Genomic DNA, 22,347 nt, shown 5'->3' on the forward strand with positions numbered 1-22,347 from the left:
TGTATTTTATATATATCATCTACGCACGCAATCCATGATAACGTATAGTATGCTAGGTGCTTTAGGTTAACTCTTGGCTCGTCTTCGTCCCTAAGTTTAAACCTTTATCGTGCTAATCTAAACGTTACGACTTTATTTGTAGGTACTAAAATGCGTCTCTTACTTCTCTAGTCCTTTAAACGTTCCTCTAGATCCTTTAACGTTATAATTAAGGCTCCTTTAATATACGTTATGGCCTTCTCTATAATTAGGTAGTTTTAGATAACTTTCTTATCCAACCACATGTAGAAATCTTCCCACTCATTATTATGCCTTTGCCTATACCACTTTTAGTACAGCTGCTGGAGTATATATGGTCTGTCTATAAGGAAATATCTCTTTATTGCTGTATTGTGACAGCCTTTAGTATATCGTTCCTTGAACCTAGTAGGAATCCTTAGATCCTCTTCTTATTCCAATTTAGTAAGCCACTTAGCCCTTAGTGTGCCTACTCTCAGCCTATTAGTGATTCTTTATACTAGTGCTCTATCCTTTATACGTCCCAATGTGCTAGATCTTTTATCTAGTTTCTGTTCTTACCATGNGATAATTCTTTGCCTAAATTCTTCTATGGTTTCTTTTGGTTTGCGCCTTACGCTCTAATTCTTAAAGTTGTCTTACTTCTTAATCCTAGTATTAATTTTTTAATCTTTAGTCCAAACGCTTCGTTTAACTAGTAAATCCTCTAGGTCTATATATTCGTCTTCTAGTCTAATTACTATTTATACCGCAGATTCTCTAATCTATAAAGAAGCTCCTGGCCTCTTGCCTATAGGTGTCTTAATTCATACTCCGAATCCTTAACCCTTTAGGTTCTTTAATCCCGAACTTATTTCTGACTTAAGTTTAGCCCCTACCTTAGTCTAATTAGGCTTAACTAGTATCCTCGTCTTATCTTAAGAGTCCTAGATCTCACTTATCTCGTCTTAAAAATCTTGTGCCGTTAGGAATTCTTATCCCGAGCTCATTCGTATGTTTTTAAACTAAGCTACTGCTCTGCTCCATTAGTTTCTGTCCGTTGTGGGTCCTTAAGCTTGCCTTATCTTATCTTAAGAATCTTAGTCGTCTCTTATCTCTTCTTAAGAATCTTAAGCCTTTGGCCTTTTGCCTTTATCGAGTGCCGAAGTGGTTCGCTATCCTACTTCTCTTGCGTCTTATAAAGCGATAGATATCGTGTCTAGTAGGGTTTTGATCCCTACTAATATTCCCTATTTTATAGTGGAATCATCCTCTGCCTTTAGTATGATATCTCCAAGGTCTACTCGCTCCCAGTAAGCGGCCCTTATTACCTCATTATTACGGAATATTTCGCCTGGGTTAAATTCATCGTCCTTAATATCCGATCTGCGAACTGGTTTGTTAGTTCCTCTGTATCCTACAGGTGCTAGCTCCTATAGCTAATAGCTTACGCCGTACTTAGCGTCCTTATAAATTTGGCATACGTTATTATAACAAAACGCAAAACTTTTAATTAAACATTCTTTTATTCCTTGTAGTATATTATCGTCCCTCTATATATATATATCGTCTGCTAGTCTTATGCCTTTTACTATATAGTAACTCTACCCACTTCTATAGTCTCTAATGTAATAACCCTATTTTCCGCAATTTATGCAAGCTCCCTCTTTAAACCATTTCTCTTATTATAGAGTCCGCCTAAATGTCTTCTGCTATTAAAATCCCTAATTTGGCCTCTGCTCCTTAGACCTTTAATTACTTAATTCTTATCCTCTAGGTTTCTATGGTTTGCTCCATCTCTTATAGGCTTCTTTGGTACTACTTAGGTCTATTAGCTCTGCGCCATACCATAGTTTCTAACTTAGCTTTTATTGTTGCGTACTCTGCGCCTTATATAACTATAGAACTTTATCCTAGCCTCTCTTAGCCTATTCCCTTTAGTAGATCCGATTGTTAATCTTAATTGCCTAATCTATTAGTTCCCTTAGGGTGTCCGCATCTTCTATTAGGATAATCGCGTCCTAGACTTTAGCCTTAAGTCCCTGTTTATACTATGCCATAAGCGCCTTATTATTCCACTCTACTTATATTGCTAGTGTCTAGAACTATATTATATACTTAATTACTAAAGTTTGTTATATAAGGTTCTGGAGTTTTCTTTCCGCTATAGTTGTTTCTTCCAGGTCTCTAAATATCTGTGTAAGTCGTTTTGCGAATTCTTCCCAGCTTAAGAACATAAATCGCACGTCTTAGTTAGTGATTATTATTCCGTTTGCCTATATCTCTATAAAGTAGGGTTCGAACTACTTAAGTGCTTTTCCTAATAAGAATAGTCCTGCATAGGCTATCCGATCTATAGGTATAGGTAACTTTACTCCCTCCTATAAGACCTTAAAGTATATCTGCGTAAGGAATCCTTTAAGCTTTAACCTTTCTCCTGTGAATCTCTTAATTAATAGTAGCTTAATCTTTGCTGCTCCTATCCCGTTAAGTCTTTCTTCTAATACTATATTGTTAGCTGTTAACTAGTTAACTATTTCCTGTAGCTGTCCAACCGTCACAGGTTGCTATAAGTTAGTATCTGCTATACTAGTGTCACCTCCTGTCCTTAAAGTAGTTGCTGCCGTTAATGGCGTTATAGTAGCTGCTTTTGGTGGCATGTTATTTAACTTCTTATATTAATACCGTAACTAGGTAGTAATTGTATAACGGAACCTTGTAGCAAGAACTACGATGGGTTCGTTAATGGGCTAGGTATATAGGAAATGTAAGTATAAAAGTTGGTTAACGTAATAATAACTGGTGGAGTGGTTGCCTAATAGATTAACTCTAATTATATTCTAAGAATTACTACGAGGAAGGAACTATCTAGGTAGGGACTAAGGGTCCTTAAATACACAACCGTACTCCTAAGAAAGTTGTTGCTCTGTCTGCTCTGTCTGCTCTATTTGCTCTGCGACAGATCTTACAGATCATATAGATTATATAGATCACATTACGTGACTCTGCTTACCATTCCTCGTCACATGGTTCCACGGGTTCCATCCTGGACCGTGCTTGTATCAACCAACTAGCTTCTTCCGACTCTTCTCCAAGTAGTCGTAACATTGTACTTAAAGTGTCTGTAATAATAAATACCTAGTATACCGCGTAGCTTATAGATAACAATAAACCGAGTTCGCAGCTTTATTATTAAGCAGCCTAATAGGGTAAGGAATTCTTTATTAATGCTTTATAAGAGCGCTAGGAAAAGCGCTATACTTTACTTATTAGTAGAGGAGGACCTATATTTAATATAGGTAGCAGTATACGCCTATATAAAGCGTTAAAGGACTAACTAACAGGTTGTTTAAAAGGGAGGCTTAATACCTATAGTAGATGGACGGCTTAAAGTATTATAACGAGTTTAAAAGGAAGTAGAGAAAGTAGGTAGGGCAGCTGCATATACAGTAAAGAAGTAGGCAAAAGAGGACGCTACACAACATGCAGAGGCCTTAGACTCGTAATATTTGGCAGGATTATAGCTAGGCTATTGCTTAAGGTGCTCCACCAAGGATTTCTGTATATATATAGCCTACGCGGAAATCTACGGCTTTAAAATTATGTGGTGGGGCTCGTGTTCCGTTAAGCTCGGTGTTCCGTTAAGCTGCGTAGGACTATAAGCGTAAGCGAATAGTCCGTGGGGCGGATAGAGGGGAATTTTATGATTAAATGCTACCTAAATAAATGTTTAGATAATGCATAAGCAAAACTCCATATTGGTGACATCGCTATGGATTAAAAAAAACCACCCAGTGCCTGGCAGGAGAACCAATATTGGGATGGCCACTCAGCCCGTGCATGATAGCCAATACAATCATGATCACCGCCTTGGGTGTCTTAAATGCTGCCCACTATGTCCACCATTTAGGTACGTCGAATTGCATTATTCGCAATAAATTCGATTTCGACATCGAAGTGACCAGGGCGCGCCAATATCACTAAAGAATGATAGGGCCCTAAGTTATCACTTCAAAATTAAGTAAGAAGGCAAAAGCTTTGTCTACGCAACACCACGGATTTTATCGGTATACTCTTGTCCTGGGCTCTCGTATGTCGAAGCAAAGTATGTGTTTACGTTGGTGTCCTTTGATAGCCAGTTGAGCATACTGCTAAGTTCTTCACGTAACCGGTTGATGGATTGGTTATCCATGTTGGTTTGGGCGATCAGCTCTGGCATGGATACTAGAATCAAGGTTCAGTCATACGTATATGTAGACAGTCGGTAGGATAGATGCCTACCAAAGAGTCGCAGGAGGTGTTCTCCGCCATACACATCTGCAAGAGTTCTGCCAGCCAAATCTCCAGTTGGGGATTCCATCCTTGCATGAATATCGTAGAATTGTTCGCGTTCGAATCGGTACAAGAGAATTCGGCCCAAGCTCTTGTTGAAATACTCCTTCATCCCCTGGACAACTTCCTCGAGGATATCTGCTTCAGGGCTTCCAGGCCGCCTCTTAAGCCTTTCAACTTCGAAATATTCATCTAAGATAACACTAGCTGGCTTATCAGATGGTAAACGGACTAATTGAAGATTCTTGGTAACATTCTCCCAGTCGTCGACCAGCAAGCTCTTGAGTCTGTCTGGTGTATATATCCTCACTGCAAGCCGAGTCTGGAATGCATCCTCCTGTCCACGCCATCGTTAGTTATCAAATTTCCTATGGGTGTGTTAAACTGTAGGTAACCAAGAGGAAAACTGGCCAATAGGTGATTGTTTAGCCTATCGTATATAGACAATAGAAAGTGATCCACGAAGATGATCAAAAAATTAGGAGAAAAGCATATTAGCCCTATGTGTGGGTTTGACCAACCTTTTCTATTTCATAGTCTCTGCCTCTCTTCTGACCTCTGGGTCCGGTACCCGCAGCCACAGATGTCTGTCGTTCTTCACTACCTCTGGTAGAGCTGTGGGCCTTCTTCTTATGCGAAGTAGGAAGCGCTCTTTGGCTACGTTGAGCCTGTAACATATCGTGTCTTAAGTTATGAGCGAGCTCTTTGTTTTCTGGCGTGAGCTTGCGCAGGCGGTCTTCAGGAACCCAATCGTCCCACCTACAACCAGATAGTCAACTAAGATTCTTATAAACGCTAAGTAAAGATGCCAGACAACAATAGCGTTATACTTTTAAAAATTGAAAATAGTAACACGTAGACATTACAGGACCAAAACGTGACTGGATTCAACGGATGATGCGCAAAACTTGAAAATTGAAATGCAGACACAGAAAATTCTGTATTGAGAGTAAGAGAAGCGTAACATACGTATTCTTCCAACCTTTGTAGTGCACCTTATACTGGTACGCACTCTTCTTATCGTTTGGGTCCACGGGCTTAGAGTCAAGCACTTTCGCCTCGTAGAGAAGTTCGTGGTGGAAGCAAAGCGCCTTTTCATCCCTCTTGTAAAGTGGTTCTGACGGAGGGGCCATGGTTGGGCGAGGTGAAGATGGAGGAAGAACGGGGGCAGGAGTGAGAGGCAACGTTTAAATTTGGCTACTGAGAAGTGAATCAAGAAAACGAGACAAGTCAAAGAATAGTGGCACGACAGAACAAAATGGTTGACCTGAGATCTCACGTATTCACTTGTCAATGGAACTTTCATGTTCACAGTCCACCGAGTTTCTCAATGATACGCTAGACCGAAAGCGGCTGACGCGTTCGACATCAGCCTCACCGAGAGCAATTATTTCCCCACAGATCAGAGTCGAAGTCCAATTGCCTGCTTCGCGCATTACACATCATGTCGCCTTCAGAAAATTCTATTCTCACCAACTTTCTACTCCCTCCCGCTCCGCTACCGGCTATTATCTCACTCCGTCAGTTCACAGAACTCTTTCCCCGCGCGTACCAATCCAACCCGCACGTCAAAGTGCTCTATCAGGAGCTACAGCATCAGCGAGTTATTGATATCGATGATGTCAAGCGTGGGATAGCTACGGAAGTTAAGAGAGGAGAAAAACAGAGGCGGCAAATATCGCGAACCAGGCGAAAGCTAAACCAAGAATATGTAGCAGGAATAGGTGGACAAGAGGCTCTCATAGAGGCAGAGGTACGTATTTCGCTACAACAGGTCATTTTCCAGCGTTTACTCTTTTATCTCTGACTAGGGTTACAGCTATTTGGTAATGCAGCGAAACCTCCGACTACCCAGCGTCATACTGGGCAAACAATTATACCGGAAATGGGACATGCATGTGCTGATATTGAGGCAGAAATTTCAACTATGGAGGCAGAGGCCGAATCACTTCTCGCCGAGATTAGCACAACAATCGGCGATCTGAGTGACCTGCGGTACGGTCGCTTTACAAGAATTGGTGGCCTTGGTGAGGACCTCGGTCAAGACGTCCTTGGGGCTATTAAGAGATTGAATCTTGCTTGTGATGGTGCGACCAACCGTCGATCTAGCAGTTTAGATTATCATTAGTCCCAAAATTTTGGCTTTTATGACAGTTCATGTCAAGGTAACAAGAAGTGGTTAGATTGTTTAGGATTAGCTTCTAGTGACTAGTATTTCTGGCCACCTCGCCAAGGCAAGGTGTTGTCGGGGTAAGAAAGCAGCCTACTGCTCCGGCGGTTGCTCCAGCTTCTGTTCCGGCTGCTGCTCTCTCTGCTACATGTACTCCGTCTGCTCCGTCTGTTGCTCCTGCTGCTGTCGACTAAGATCGCATTTGCTTACCACCCTATTGCCTTCTACTCTATTGCCTACTACCCTCCTTTACTGCTTATATCTACCTTAGATTTTAGGGCTCTACTAATAATACACTCCCTAAATACTATGCGGACTCCCCAACTAATGCGCACACCCCTACCTAAACAGAGTTAGATCCTTCCACTTCAGGTTAAAACACCGCGTGCGTTTGACTTGTTTATATCTGCACCAGGGCGCGCCCAAACCTAGATCAACACTTTGCATTTGCCTTAACGTAGCTGACCAGGAAGCGAGCCACCCCACGTAGCGAGCCACACAAGAATATTCCTACCATTTTTTATTTCATAGCAAATCACACCAAAATTAAAAAGCCTTAGCATATTACACGATGCCAAATTAATCCTTGCCCTCTCGCGAAGCTAAGACTACCATTCAAAATATCATACAAGATCTTTCTTCTGGTGTTAAGCCGTTAATTCGCAAGGCCTCTAGCGCCCACAAAGCACCCAGATCTACCCCCACAATACGAAGCTTACTCAGGTTTATTATATCCTTTATAAGAATAGCAAATTATTAAATAGATCCACAAATATTAATCTTAGGGCCTTCCGTTAAAGGTTAATATACTTTTAAAAATAGCCTATTCCCTTTTAGAAAAAGGCTAAACTAGATATAAGCATTAGGGGTAGAGATTCGTTTAACGCCATAGTCTTAGTACTATATTAAGTCGTTAGCTTAACTGCTAAAGAGCTTAAAATAACAATCTAGTAGTTATACGTAATTAGTTTACGTTCTTTTATATCGTTTATAAGCGATATTAAGTTAAGTGTTTAAATTTTATTAGTAACTTTAACAAGAAGAAGGTAATATTAGGCCTTATAGTAGTAGCCTAGGTAATTATATTAGGCAAGACGTATAGGAAGAGGTTAAAATTTTAAATGCTCAGGAAAACGGGAGTGGCGTAGGAAATTTAGTTTCGCTAAAAGCGTTTTTAGGGCCCAGGGCTAGCTTTCCGCCATATCGGAGAAGCGGCTGAGGCCACCTAAGATAAACCAAGAGGCAACCTAGGGGTAACTCGCCTGTAAGGCACGTGCGCGGCACGTGCCTAGGGAAAACCCTTCCTTACCTCGCACACAGACTCCTCCTTTTCCCTCAAGGATTCGTCTGTCTATACAATATACCCTATTGTTCTATCAATTAGACTCCCTATCTATATCCTTACCTCACACTTAACAAGTGTTGCGGAACAGCCCTGATTCCAGTGGTGCACCACAAATGTGGTTAGTCACCCGCTTGCGGGCCGATTAACTCCGCACCAACGGAATCGCGTCTAAGTTACCTCAGCAGGCTCAGACGTGATTCCGTTAGTGCGGATTTTTAATCGGTCCGCAAGCTAACTAACTACATTTGTGCGAAACCACCGGAATCACGTCTGAGGGACATTTATCTCGCGGTTGAATTGCTCAACCACAACGGCTTAAAATACTACCAAAAGTTAATCGATTAGAGAGACGACCTAATATTTCATAAATATTGGGTCTAAATTAGCCTATAACTGCCTAAAGTGAAGATCATTTTCGCAAAAAAAAAAAATCCGTTCTTAGGAATCCTAACATTACCTATAATGTCGTAATAAGTATATATATAAAAGCCAAAAATCTATCACTAATAGATCTAGTTCTTGCAATCATTTTAAGCCTATATACAGGCCTAGACCTTAAGTGGGTAGTTTTAACAATTTTGTCAAAGATTGTATATATCCCCATACAAATTTAGGTAACGTGAGTCGTAATGGGTATATATATAAGGCCTAAAAATTCATCAATTATAGAGCTAATTCTTGCGATTATTTTAAGCCTATATGCAGCCCTAGACCTTACGTAGGTAGCTTTAATAATTTCATTAAAGATTGTATATAGCTCCCATATAAATAAGTCGCGTCGCTTAATAAAGTCTGGAAAAGTCCGGGCTTACAGCTCGGCGAGGTCACGGAAAAACTCGGCAAAGGTTATAAAGTTTAACAGGGTCAGAACCTTTCTAACTATGCTTAGCTTCTGACCCTACTAAGTTTCTATATATGCAGCGCATATACAAAATAAATTTAATTTTTAATAAAATTTTATAGTACTTGATAATTAATGGTATATAATAAATTATAAATATTAAATAACGCGTGGCTTATATATACGGGGTATATACACCCTACTAGCTACCACATAAAGTAAGCGAGCTAAGTTATTAAAACATGGACCGTATATACGCGTCGCATATCTATAACAATAGCGGTCGCACCAGAACTTCTCTATAACACTATAGTATATACTACAAGTATATACTATATAGCCTATGCATAAGCGCTGTATATGCTAACATTTGGCTAGGGCAATATTAATATCTTAATTTTACTTTGGTATACACTTAGCCTACGCTTACTATAAGCCTCACAATCGCAGACTTTAACAATCCGCAGGTGGCCGGTGCTACCAACCCCAGCGCCTTTAGGTACCACTATGGTAAGCATATACTTTATATATGCCCAGAAGAAGCATATATTAATAGAAGTACATAGGCCCAATCCTTAACCCTAACCCTAACTAGGTGATACTAGTTATAGAGAACGCGTATATAAAGTATATACTTATAGTAGATAAAGCACGCGCCGCCGCAGTAGTAGTAGGTAGAAGGTTGTCTTAGCATGCTCAGACCAAGAAACCGATGAATATCCGCTGCGCGGATAATCGAATATCCGCAAGCTAACCTATTCGATCGATCCATCTATTCCTTAGTCTGAGCCACTTTAGCAAGCTTTTGGAAGCTAAGCCGCTCTATTTATATAAGGTAAACCATTAACTTTAACGAAATTAATATAAGCAACCGCCACGTCTATTATCCTATAAATACCTACGTTAGAATCACCTTAATCAGCTCTCTAATTAATGGATTTTCCAGAACCAACTGCCAGCCATAGGTGCATCCAAAAGGCGTTAAAGAAACCCCTCTACTTCGTCTAGCAGGAGCTAGTCTTCTTAAGCTTTTAACAATAAACTACCTTCTCTATCTACTAATACCGCTAGAGGATTAAGAGATACAGCGGATATAGTACCCAAGGACATCAGCAGTCTCGTCCCACCCCTATTATCTCCCCTATCGCTATCCTCAGCTTAAATACGGTCCTCAATAGCCCACTTACCGCCACCAAACTACATAGATCCCCAAGAGGATAAAGAAGTAGGAGTTAATGAAATACCCGCAATATCCGCAATATCCGCAATATCCGCTAAGAGGATATCCGCTGCAGAGAAGGTCCGGGCAATTGTTAACCGTCTTAGGCTATAGCGGATGTCTATAGGAGACCTAGCACTTAAATGGATTATAATAGCTAAAGGTTTACGCAAGGCACTAAAGAAGAAAAGAGTAAGAGAGCTCCTTAGTAAACTCCTAGAGGATGCTAATATCCTAGATATCTATACTAAAGAGATAGAGAAACGCGGTATAGCAGGTGCTAGTATTACTCTTACTATTTAGGGAGAGCTTAAAGAGCTAAGGGAGAAAGAGTTACTATTTAGCGGCTTTAACTAATATGCGGATATTAAGCAGCTTGACCTCGGGCAGTGCTATTAAGCCATAAAGACTTACGCACCTATACTAGAGTATGTAATTATAGTATATCAAGAGGGTCGACGCAAATATTCTCCGTATAAAGGCCGTGCGGTTTTAATAGCTTCTACACTTGCATTTGGCCTTTTACGAAACTCCGCAAATTGTATCCCACGGCTGTTAGGGATATATCTCTAAGCCAACGGCATTAAGCGCCGCGTGCTTTCTATGCTCTATAGGCTTAGATTAATTAATAGTTATACTACTCTAAATCGGCAGAAGGAGCGGGTAGCCTAGAAGTTAAGGTTTAGCCTATAATCTCCGTGGTATAGGCGCACACTAACCTATATATAGGTGAAAATCCGTTTAATAGGTGCCGCTTCTAATACGATTATCATCTATAATAACTTTAACTACCTCTAATAAGTTTAGTATTAAACACTTAGGGATACTGGGACGTTCTATTCGCGTATAACTGGTAAGCTTATCTTTGGCGTATATATACCTAATAGTAGGCTTTAATAAAGTATACTTCGTGCGGATATCCCAATTAAGTTCTTAGATATTGTAGAGGCTCTAGGTAATCTATAAGACAAGATATAGAAGCAGATCTCGACAGCTTTAATTTATAAAGCTATTGTAGAAGTGTACCCAGGCCTTAATGTATTACTTAGCAAAAACCCACGGTTTAAACATTTATGTATGCCTACTATTAATGTAATACCCGCTGCGCGGACGTCTAGGCTCAACCTAGGACCTATTATAACTGGAGAGGCTTCTATATCTAAAACCTATAGGGTACTAGACGACATCTTTCTCCATTAAATAAATCTATAACGCACTAATAAAGTATTTAAGGAGCGACTGTTTCTAATCTATAGTGATTAAAAGACTATAAAGCTTATTCGGTTGTGTCGGGGAGAACATATTAAGTTAATATCCGCCTATAATAGCCTGCGTTAGGCTCTACCTATTCTAGCTCTTTAGCACCTAAAGCTAAACTACCTATATATAGTTATACGGTATTACTATAGTGGCGAGCAATTAGCCCAAGAGTACTCTACGCTATATACCTATATAAACCACCTAGGCCAAAGGAATATCCCAGCCAAGCGCGCGCCGTTTTATTATATGGAGGAGCTAATTCTCTATAGCTTCAACGCTTATATTATAGCGTTACTCTATACTTAGATTAAGGACTCCTATAACACTAAGTCGCCTATAGATATTAAGCGGTACCTTAAGAGTTTATCTCCGCAACGTCTATTAGCAGTAGTTAAGGATATCCACACAGCTGTTTTCGGTTAAGAAGTCTCTTAGGCGGCTAACCATGCTAGCTAGCCTACGGAACCGCAGTAAAAGGGTTACCCTAAGCAGGCTGGCAGTGCTATATCCTTACAAATACTTCCTAAGCCTGCTAATGCAGAGTTTCTAACGTATATCCGCTTCTTATAACTAGTAGAGACGTATAAAGTCCTTAAGCACGCTATTAAGCTTGCGGATATCGGCCTGCTCAGCTATATACTCCCCCACATCTATATCTATTTCGCAAATAGTTAAAACAAGAACTATCTACCAGAGATATTACGTTTTTTCCAGTTAACTTTAATAGATGCCTATTCCCCTAAGCTCTAGTAAGCTATCCTAGCGAATAGTCTAGTAAATAACCGCGGTAAATAGAATAGTTACTACCCAATAGATCTCAATAATGAGTTACTTAATAGGGAGCTAAAGCAGCTTATACACACTTATAGTAATTCAACGTTTAACCTAAACTCGCTCTTCCGCTAGAGTATCCATATAACTAATTATATAGGGCCACTACGTGTAAAGTTTAAGATCACGTTTAGCGAACGGATGTCTACTCGATATACTATTAAATCTACTACAGCGGATATTTAATCGCTTACTAATGCGATTGCCGCAGGCTCTATTATTCGCCATCAGGCACGGCAAGTAAAGATAGAAGCGCCGCCTCTATTACAACTAGGCATTAAACAGCTCAATCAATCTGCCCTTAACGAGTTCAATTTACAGCTAGGCGGTGATCTTTCCGCCATATTTAATGAGCTTAATCTCTATAACGATGATAATGAGTTAGATAGCTTTATACTGCCTACTAACTTTGCTTAAACCTAGCTTTAATGTCACGGCTTGAATAAATGCCTCTGAACCAAAGCTTGAACGAATGCTGTATTACCAAGATACTAAGCTAAAGAGAAGGAAAAGGGGTCGCCAGGACCGATGTAAACAAATATATAGGGTGAGCCGCCAAGGCGCTAGCTTTAGGCGGGCCAATCGCAGGTTGGCAGAATATGGCAGAATTTGGCAGGTAACGTGCGATAGCGCCGTTACATTACCCCCCTCTTTAAAAGAAAGCCTGCCCTTAGGCTTAGTTAGAAAAAATAGGGTAGCACTAGGCTTATAAATGTAGGATTATAAAAATATAAGATAAGGAGATAAAAGGGGATACGAGTCCGTCCTAACTAAGTATAAAGGGCGATTGTGGGCTAAGTGGAAGCACTAGGCCAGAAATAGTAGCCGCTAAAAGTCTTGGCACGGATCTGACCAATTAGATAACTTTAACCGGCGGTCAAAGTTCCTGGACATCTGAAATTTTACGGTACTGGCAGAAAACGGCAGAATATGGCAGAATTTGGCAGACAGCTGTATTAGGGCTTTGGGGCGTTTTTGTCCCTATATTCTTCCAGTAACTTATTATCTTTATTATACTAGTATTCTATTCATTCATCTAGGTACTTTGGGGGTCTAGGCGTATTAGGGTATTAGTTATGGAATTCTTTAAGCTTCTGGAGGCAGCCTATAAAGTTCCACGTAGGGTACTAGGTTAGGTTAGAATCGTAGCCCTTCCATTAGACACGGTATTTTAGCGCTCCCCGTACTATCTTATAGGCCAGTATTTTATTAACCTCCCATTCGTTATCACCGTTTACTTAAATTGGTAGGGGAGGCTCGTTCTTTTATCTAGGCAATAGGTTGTTTATAGCTTTCCGTAACTTATCTAGTAAGAAGATAGGGTGAACCCTAATTGAGTCTGGGAGCTTTATTTTGTATAAGTTGCCTATCTTTTTAAAAACCTTATACGGTCCTGCCATCTGGTAGTCCAGCTTACGGCTAGGTTGTTTAGTCCTCTAATTCCTTATTATAACCTAGACTATATCGCCAGGGGCAAAATCAGGCTCTTAACGGTATTTGTTCGCCTGCTGTTCCATTAACCTCTAAGCTTTTTCTAGGTTCTCGCGGGCTACTATCTAGGCCTCCTCTAATTGTTTGGCGTACTATTGGGCCTTAGTATAGGATAGCTTCTCTTGTACAGTCTGGGGTTCTTCTAGCCTTTTCCAGTTAAAGCTTGTGCGGGGTAAATATTCTATTTCTAGCTAAATTGGGGTAAACCCTGTGGAGTTATGGGGTAGGGTTGCTTGCGCGTAGTCTATTAAGGGTAGTAGTTTAGACCAGTTATCCTAGAAATAGTTAATAAAGGGCCTAAGCCTCTGGTCTAGGTACTGATTTACAATCTCTATCTGACCGTCTATCTAGGGGTAATAAGCTGTAGAAAGCTTTAGCTTAATGCCTAGGATCCAGGTAAACTTATTCTAGAAGGCCGATATAAACTATGGTCTATAATTGGATATAATAGTATCTGGTGGTCCGTAGATTTGGTAGACGTAATAGATATATAGCCGGGCTGCCTCTTTAGCATTAATGTTCTTATAACATAGAATTAAGAACGGGCGTTTACTAAAGCGGTTAACTATAACTATAACCATATCATATCCGTCACGGTCCCTAGGTAGTTTATAAAAGTCTATAAAGATATGCTGCTAAGGGCGCTCTAGTATTAGGAGTGGCTTAAGTAGTCCTAGGGTCTTATCCCATGGGATTATAGCTCTCTAGCAGTCTTCGCAGTTCCGTATATATTAATTAATATCCACAACTATTCTCGGCTAGTAGTAGCAGTAGTTAATAATTTTACGGGTCTTGTTCTTGCCAGGGTATACCGTAGAGACTTAGTAATAAGCTTCGCGGATTAGTTTGGTCCGTAGATTATTAACGTTAGGGACTATAAGCCGCTCCTAGTATAGGAGCAATCCTTCCTTTATCTTAAAATTGGGGTCTCCTTTTACGGCTTATTTGCGGAGGGCCCTTAAGGCGTTAGCCGTGCGGTTTATAGTTAGGAGGCGGTTGATTAGCCCTATTGGCTTATCCAAGGACTCCTCTATTGGTGCTAGCTCGTTTTACTAGGAGTTTAGCTCCTTAAGGATCCGCGGGTCAAGCTGTTCTAGATAGAGGAGGGCACGCGTCTAATATTAGGTCTTTAGCTCATCCTAGGGTCCTATGTCTTATTCTCTTTGGGTTAGGGCATTAGCCTTAGAGTTTTACTTGCTAGAACGATATATAATCGTAAAGAAGAATTAAGAGAGTATTTTAGCCCACCGGGCTTGTTGCCCTGTAAGCTGCTTTATAGTTATAAAGTACTCTAGGGCTTTGTAATCTATATATATCTTAATCCAGGAGTTTATACCTTTAAGCTCTACGCGCTATTAGGAGAGTGATTAAATAATAGCTAGTATTTCTTTGTTATGTACTTTATAGTTACACTTAGCCGGGTCTATTATCTTTAAGAAGAAAGCTATAGGGTACTATTCGCCGTCTAGATGTAACTATAATAGGATTCCTACTATGACCCTATTAAAGGCGTCTATTTCTAGTATTAATTTAAGGTCTGGGTTATAGTGATAAAGGATTAGGGAAGAGATAAGCCGATCCTTTACCTCTTTAAAGGCCTCTATGCAGCTATTATTAAAGATAAAAGGCGTGTCCTTCCTGGTTAGTTGTATAAGAGGTTTTGCCACAATTCCGTAGTTATAGATAAACCGGTGGTAGAAATTATAAAAACTAAGGAAGGACTAGATTCCTTTTACTATGCAAGGGGGCTTCTAGTTACGGATTGCCTCTACCTTCTTAGGGTCGACCTTAATTCCTTTTGTAGTTATAATAAACCTAAGGTATTTTGTACGTTTTACCCCAAACTTGCATTTCTTGATATCGACTTATAAGCCCGCGTTCCGTAGTCTCTCTAGGACCTTCTTAATATAAACTTAATACTTAAGTTTGTTGTCTGAGTATATAAGAATGTCGTCTAGGTATACCGTGTAGAATTTGTTGAGGTAATTAAAAAGAACGTTATTTATATATCTTTAGTACGTAGCCGGTCCGTTTATTAGTTTAAAAGGAAGAACTTTGCATTTATAGGAACTATAGCGGGTACGGAACGTTGTTAAATCTTTAGATATAGGGTCTATCCTAATTTGGTGGAAAGCTTAGCGGATATTAAGTTTAGTAAAGATCTTTGCCTGGCTTAGACGTGTAAGGGTCTTGTTAATTAAAGGAATAGGATACCGGTCCTTTTAAGTAATAGTATTTAGCTTCTAATAGTTAATATAAAAACGAAGGCCTCTATTAGGCTTTTTTACGAATAGGATAGGGGAAGTAAAAGGGGCTTAACTTAGCTCGATAAACCCTTTATCTAGGTTATTAATTAAATACTACTTTATTGCTTTTAGCTTATCCGTCAATTAATAGTAGAGGGGGCTATAGCCTAGCGAGTTATGGGCCTCTAATTAAATCTTGTGATTATATATCTGGTAGGGGGGTAACTTGTCTAAGGCCGCCTTTAAGAATGCATCCTTATAGCCTATATAAATGGTAGGAAGAAGGCGTTTAACTAGTTCCTTGTTAGTTTCCTTATCTGGCCTTTCCTCTCTATTATTAATAATTCGGTTAATCTTATATAGGCTCGTTGTAAAGACCTTATTATCCTTCCGGTATATATTAAAGTAGAACGCTACAGCGCTAATTGCGGCGATGTCTATGGTAGGGGGGTTAACTAATAATAGGGGCGTATGTGACTTTAGGGACTTCTAGGGTACTAGCGTTATTATTACTCCTTTTAGCTCCTGTTGCATCTTTTAGAGGTTATCCCTTATATCCTATTAATACGTTCTTTTCTATAACGGTTAGATCTATGCAATTTAGACGTTATCTATGTCATTATTTGTCCCGCTTCTGTATGTAGAGTCCTCTTTAAATGTAGCGCTTTAGGAGAGTATCTTTGTTAGTACGGAGTTCTTTCCAGCTTTGCGGCGGGCGTCCTTTTAGGTAAAGGCTAGGTCACGGGCCCGGACATCCTACTAGTAGGTAGGGTTAGCCCTTGCGGCTAGTGTCTTGTGGTTAGTTTAGATCTCCCTAATAAAGGAGGGTAACCTTAGTCTATCCTCTGGCCAGACAAACCGTCTTTTTTGCATATTTAACTAAATATTAAAATAGGACATCTATTTTTGTCTGAGGATTATATTATAGGACCCTAGGTCTAGGATACAAAAGGGGATACCGTATTAGCGTCGTCCGTTAAGAGTAATATGCAACTTTAAGACATAGGTAACAGGCCGACCGGCTTGGCTGTTATAGCCCTTTACCTAGACAGGCTTCTCTAGTTAGATAGCTTCTGTATTTAGAAACTTGGCAACATTATTTGTATAGGTAGTATTTATAAAGGCGAAGCTATTTGCTCTAGTGTTAATAAGGGCGGTTGTATTAACTCTATATCCATTTTNAGATACTNTANATAGAACNGTNAAATGCTTTCNACCTATTAACTAACTNAGATTAATCTCTTTNAGATNNATAGGGTACCCTAGGGGGGAGTCTTTCCCTAGGGTTCTTCTTTTCCCAACTTATTGGACGTTTCTCCTTCCTCCATCTCCTTAATATCGCCTATATCCTTTAGCTCCGGGTAGGATAAGGTAAAGTAACCTTACTTATCGCAGTTAAAGCACGTGGCCGAGGCAGGGTTAATTGGAGTATTACGGCGAATACTAGTTAATGGCGTAGTACATAGCTGGTCGGGCGAGGCTCGCCAGTGTATAGTTATAACCGCCTTTGGTATAAGAGCAGTCGTAACTTATCTTCCTGCTCTAGCTCCTATAGGTATAGCTAGCGAGTTCTGATTGTTATGGAGTCGCTTCTACTGATTAGGGCGGGCGTTAATCCGCTTTAGTTCTGAGTCTAATAATAGGCAATAAGCTATAAGTCTTTTGTAGGTTAATAGGTTATCTAAGGTTACAGCGATCTTTTCTTATAGCTAGATTGTTAGCTTATTGTACAGGTCTAATTAGTAGTTCTTAAGGGGAACCTAGCCTTCTCCTGTAAGGTGTAGGAATTAAGTCTGGAATTTGGTAAAGGGTTAGTTTGGTTTTATTATTAGGTAATTATAGTTATAATGGGCATCCCGTACTTTATTTGGGTTAACGTAGATAGCTGCTAGGTGCCGTATTATTTCGTTAACAGATGTAAATTGGATAGGGAAGTCGTCCTTAAACTTGGCTTAAAGGTGCCGTTAGGCATCCCCAGTGGTTTGACTAAAGAGGTAGAGTATTTTAGCTTCTTTAGAAAGGAAATAGTTATAGTTAACGCGGAGCTTTCCTTATACTTAAATCCTCTAATTCTTAAAGGTAGGGTCTATCCCGTCGGATAGTGGTAGGGGGTTAGGGAGCTTAACGGACTTTAATTACTTCGTTATTATATCCGTACTCCCTGGTGTATTACATTTAGTAGAGTGAATAGGTCGACTAGGGCTTTAAGAAGGGGAAGCTAGGCTATTTTATAGGGCTGTAAGGCTTTCTAGGATCTCTTGTAGGGTCTCTTGTATATTTCTCGCTTTAAGACAATCGGCTTCCTAGCTGGCTGCGAGGGCGCGAATCTGCTCGCGTATGTCTACGATATCATCATTATCTTTGATTTCTGATCCTAATTGGATCTTAGGTTCCTCTCGGGTAGAGGCAGCTCTCTTAGATAAGCTTGCTTTAGGTGCCATCGTTAGCTTCCTAAGGTTCGTTGGTATTATACGCTTTAGTTTTAATTCTGGGGGTATAGGTCTAGTCCTATCTGGCTTATGAGGTGGGATATTATCCAGGCCTTCCTAGGTAATGTAGAGTTGTTTTGGTGTCTAAGTATAGCGTATTAATGCGTTGTTGCAGACGAAGTTTCTTTGGGGTGGGATATTATTAAGGCCTTCCTAGGCAAGGTAGGGAGAGCTTAGTATAATGTCACGGCTTAAACAAATGCCTCTGAACCGAAGCTTAAATGAATGCTATATTACCAAGATACTAAGCTAAAGAGAAGGAAAAGGGGTTGCTAGGACCGATGTAAACAAATATATAGGGTGAGCCGCTAAGGCGCTAGCTTTGGGTGGGCCAATCGCAGGTCGGCAGAATATGGCAGAATTTGGCAGGTAACGTGCGATAGCGCCGTTACATTTAACCTGCATATAAGCTGCTTAATAAGTAATACAAGATATTAGCCACAAGCTACTACTATAACCGTTTAATATCCGCTATAGTTAGTAGCACTGGTATATATTCCCAAGTAATTAATATTATTAATTAATTAATCTATTTAGTTCCCGGGCCGCGCTTACTAGGGGTATAAAATAGGAGGGGGAGGGGGGGTCGTCCTAATAGATATTAGCTACTATAGTTGTAATATCCACTTAGCGGGTATAAGGTAAACTCACCTAGTATTAGCTAACCCCGCCTAATATCAGCCAACCTCGCCTAATATTAGCCCGCTATATACTAATTGGCGTTGCCGTTAATTTCCTATAGTGCTCTTCGCATACGTTTACCTCTGTTTAATCACGCTAACCACCTTTACGGTACTAATAAAGATATATCTAACTAGCAGGTTACTAGCGGCAGAGATATATCTAACGGCTAGTATAAGGGTAATAATAAAGGAGTAGGAGCTAGAGACCTAAGAGTTAGTAAAGGTATAGGTATATCCTCTTCCTAAGTTATTAGCAAGAGGTCTATAGCTGACTGTTAACTAGCCTATAATATATTAGCGCTACGGCGAGGTGCTAATTGCTACGGCGCTAATATTTCAAATCTCCTATCCGAAACCTGCGAAGCCCGTATAAGAGCTTATAATAAGCGCTTATCCGCAGCAGCGTGCTGCTCCAATGCTTAGGAAAACCGCTCTAATATCTACATAATTAACCCAGAAGGACCTAAGAGTTGCCCTATTTCTTCCTATTTCTGCTTTTATTCCTTATCTGCGAAAAGCTTAATAAGGGACGGAAGCTCCTTACTAAGGATATTGGGATCCCACTTAGGCATTGCTTGCCTTAATAATGCCGTATCTAAAACCCACCCTATGTTACGGGGGCGATGGGGCTGCTTATCCGGTATAACGCAATTAACTATAGGCGTCTATAGTGTATCCTAATACCTAGCCTCCGCCTATCGCATAAACCACTTTTATATATTACTTAACATAGGCTCCTAGCGGGTTTTCGCGATATCCGCACTATGGCTAGTGCGGATATTATACTCGCAATCTATAAATATTATTAGGTTACAGTTACTATAATATAAATCTTTACTAACAGTAGACTATAGGTCTCTATAGTGTATAAGTTATATCTCTCGCAAGTATACCTAATCCTTATTAACTAGCCACCATAGGGTGAACGGCAGTTTACCACGCAACTGCGCATTGGTTAACCGCTTCTTTAGGCGTAGGGTCAGTACAATAAGCTCTTTAGGTAGGCGTACTATAAAACCACTAGGGCTTAACCCACGCCCGCTTCTTATATCTACTAACTGCTTAGTACTAACTAACGCTATAGATAAAGCATCACCCGCAATATCCACAGTCTCTGCGTTTTATCGCCCGCGGATATTATTACACAGCGCGCTTGCGCGAAGATCGCCTATACACTGAGGTTGTGTATACTTAGAACCACCTAATTTATTGCAAGGACCCCGCCAGCGGCTCTTAACTATAAAGATTGCTTCGCCTAAGAGGCCTTCTCCTCGGCCTACCTAGCCAAACCGCTGTGTTAGCATATTATAAGATTTATAGCAAGGCATTCTATATTAGATCGAACGGTAGATATCTAGGACATCTATACCGTGTGCTACTACATCTAATACAACAAAAATTCAAATTTGAGACGTTAGGCGCGCGTATTTGGCGTATAAGCGGTCTTTATTAATATCCATAAGCGTTATATAGTAGCTCTAAACCACTTCTCTAGTAACAGCAGCATTATAGCCGCAATAGATTAACTAATTGCAAATAGTATCACAACAGGTAGCTATCCACTCCTTAAAATTAAAGAAGATAATCGTCTTTAAAATCAGCTAAAGTTAATTAAACTATTAGCGGTGTGCGGATATTAAGCGGCTTCTTAATTACTCGCCCTTTCCTTAGTTACTATTACTAGTAGTATACGAATACACTAGAGTAGCAGCAATAGTAAAGTAAAGAGCTCGAAAGTCCTTCTTTTCTAGCACAGTTATAACCCTCCGTATAATCTTTAGCTCTAGCCGATTAATTAGGGTTTTAATAACTTATATATTAGGTTTAAACCTAGCCAGCTTACATACAGTCTAAAACATAGAGGGGTTTAGCGTTGCGGTATATATAAACTAAGGCTTATCAACTAAGACCGAACGTACTTTAAAGAGTTATACGTACGCTATACGGAAGGTCTCTCCCCAATTAGCAAGTAGGTGTACTTTATTAACCACTATAAAGGCAACATAAGAACGAAACATCGGGTCTATTAGAACCTTATACAGCTTATTACTAACTAAAAGCTCTAGGGAGATAAGGATATATATATAGCTACCCGTGCGGATATCCTCAATTAGCTCAGCGGATATTATCTTCCCCTACACATAAACAGGTTGAATATAAGGTAGCTTTATAATCTTTTTTACTTACTCTAACCTAATCGCGTTAAGTGGAAGAATAATAATAACAACTGCATTAGGTACGAGATATAGTAGTGCTTACATTATCATACTCTTGCCAAAAGACGTCTTTACCACAAGCATAAGATCTCACCGCTCAAATATTAGCACCCTCAGGGCCTTAAGCTACTCCGTACAACCGCGGTACGGATATATCTCCGCAATAGCTTTATCTAGCTTACTTATTTAAAGCTAATAAGAGCTATTTATAAGCTAGGGTAGCTCCCTCCGCAGGCTATATAGCCGTAGAAACCGCTAGGGATCCATTTCAATGTAATCCCCAGCCCATTACGTACTGCCAGCTTGTTAATCTGCTTAACTGGCTTATAGTTTATAACCTCTTTACCTTATTCACTTTAATAAAGGCATTAGTGGATAGCGTTTAAAAGCAGCAGAGGGAGAGTAGAGGGTTAAATAAAGTCAGGGAGGACTTAAACACGTTGTAATAAATAGATCTTAATGGGTTTTAATTATTGGATTATGGATATAATAGATAGAGAGTAGGTAGTTAAGATTAACGCGTCGTTAGTGCGGATATTGCTAATTGTTCACTTTGGCAAACCGCGTCACGGCTATTTTAAAATTAATGTCAAGAACGGGAAGGCGGGGAGACTTCTTACGTAGACCATTCGATTCGCCGGAGCTTAGTATATAATCAATGAATTTTTCAAGCTACCTAAACTCGTCGTAAGAATAAGAAGTGAATATCCGTAATATTTGCTATGCGGATATCACGACGTGCGTTACAAACGTTGGCTAAAGTGTCTCAGACCTTACAGGGACAGATAGCCTAAACTAGTTTAGTGCCATCGGGCCGGATTTATCCGGCCTCCCTATGGTCTAAGTATGCTAAGATAAGGTAGAAGGCGTACGTAAATCTAGAGCCGTATACCTATAGCATATGCTAACCTTATACAGCCCTAGCTATAACCGTCTAAGATAACGTAAGTAGGTACTAGAAAGGCTCTATATAAGGAGTATATATATACTAAGCATAAACTAGATCCACCTAACCCTGCCTCCGCACTATCTACTATTAACTCTATAGTATAGGTCGTATATCTATACCTTATATACAGCATATACTGACAACAAATATAGCTGTAACATTATAGTAAATGGTATATAGATATGCGGCTAGGTCTTTACGGCCTAGCCTAGCGTATATTCTGTATATATATAGTATCTGCGTCCCACTAATAGAGTTATAGTACCGCCGCTATATCC

General features: G+C 40.0%; 2 protein-coding genes across 2 annotated transcripts; one reads left to right on the forward strand and one right to left on the reverse strand.

Moving 5' to 3' along the window:
• Nucleotides 1-3,612: 3,612 nt before the first annotated feature.
• Nucleotides 3,613-5,622, reverse strand: K441DRAFT_668698 (histone acetylase complex subunit). Its single transcript, XM_067650035.1, has 4 exons — nt 5,299-5,622; nt 4,851-5,088; nt 4,279-4,666; nt 3,613-4,221 (listed from the first exon to the last, which is right to left on the reverse strand). Exons 1-4 carry the CDS (start codon nt 5,460-5,462, stop codon nt 4,040-4,042), a joined length of 972 nt encoding a protein of 323 aa, XP_067498115.1. The 5' UTR covers nt 5,463-5,622; the 3' UTR covers nt 3,613-4,039.
• Nucleotides 5,623-5,724: 102 nt separating this feature from the next.
• Nucleotides 5,725-6,663, forward strand: K441DRAFT_668699 (uncharacterized protein). The gene is made up of 2 exons (XM_067650036.1): nt 5,725-6,082; nt 6,149-6,663. Exons 1-2 carry the CDS (start codon nt 5,774-5,776, stop codon nt 6,455-6,457), a joined length of 618 nt encoding a protein of 205 aa, XP_067498116.1. The 5' UTR covers nt 5,725-5,773; the 3' UTR covers nt 6,458-6,663.
• Nucleotides 6,664-22,347: the final 15,684 nt, after the last annotated feature.

This window comes from Cenococcum geophilum, assembly GCF_001692895.1.
Source record: "Cenococcum geophilum 1.58 unplaced genomic scaffold K441scaffold_65, whole genome shotgun sequence".
Lineage (NCBI taxonomy): Eukaryota > Fungi > Ascomycota > Dothideomycetes > Gloniales > Gloniaceae > Cenococcum > Cenococcum geophilum.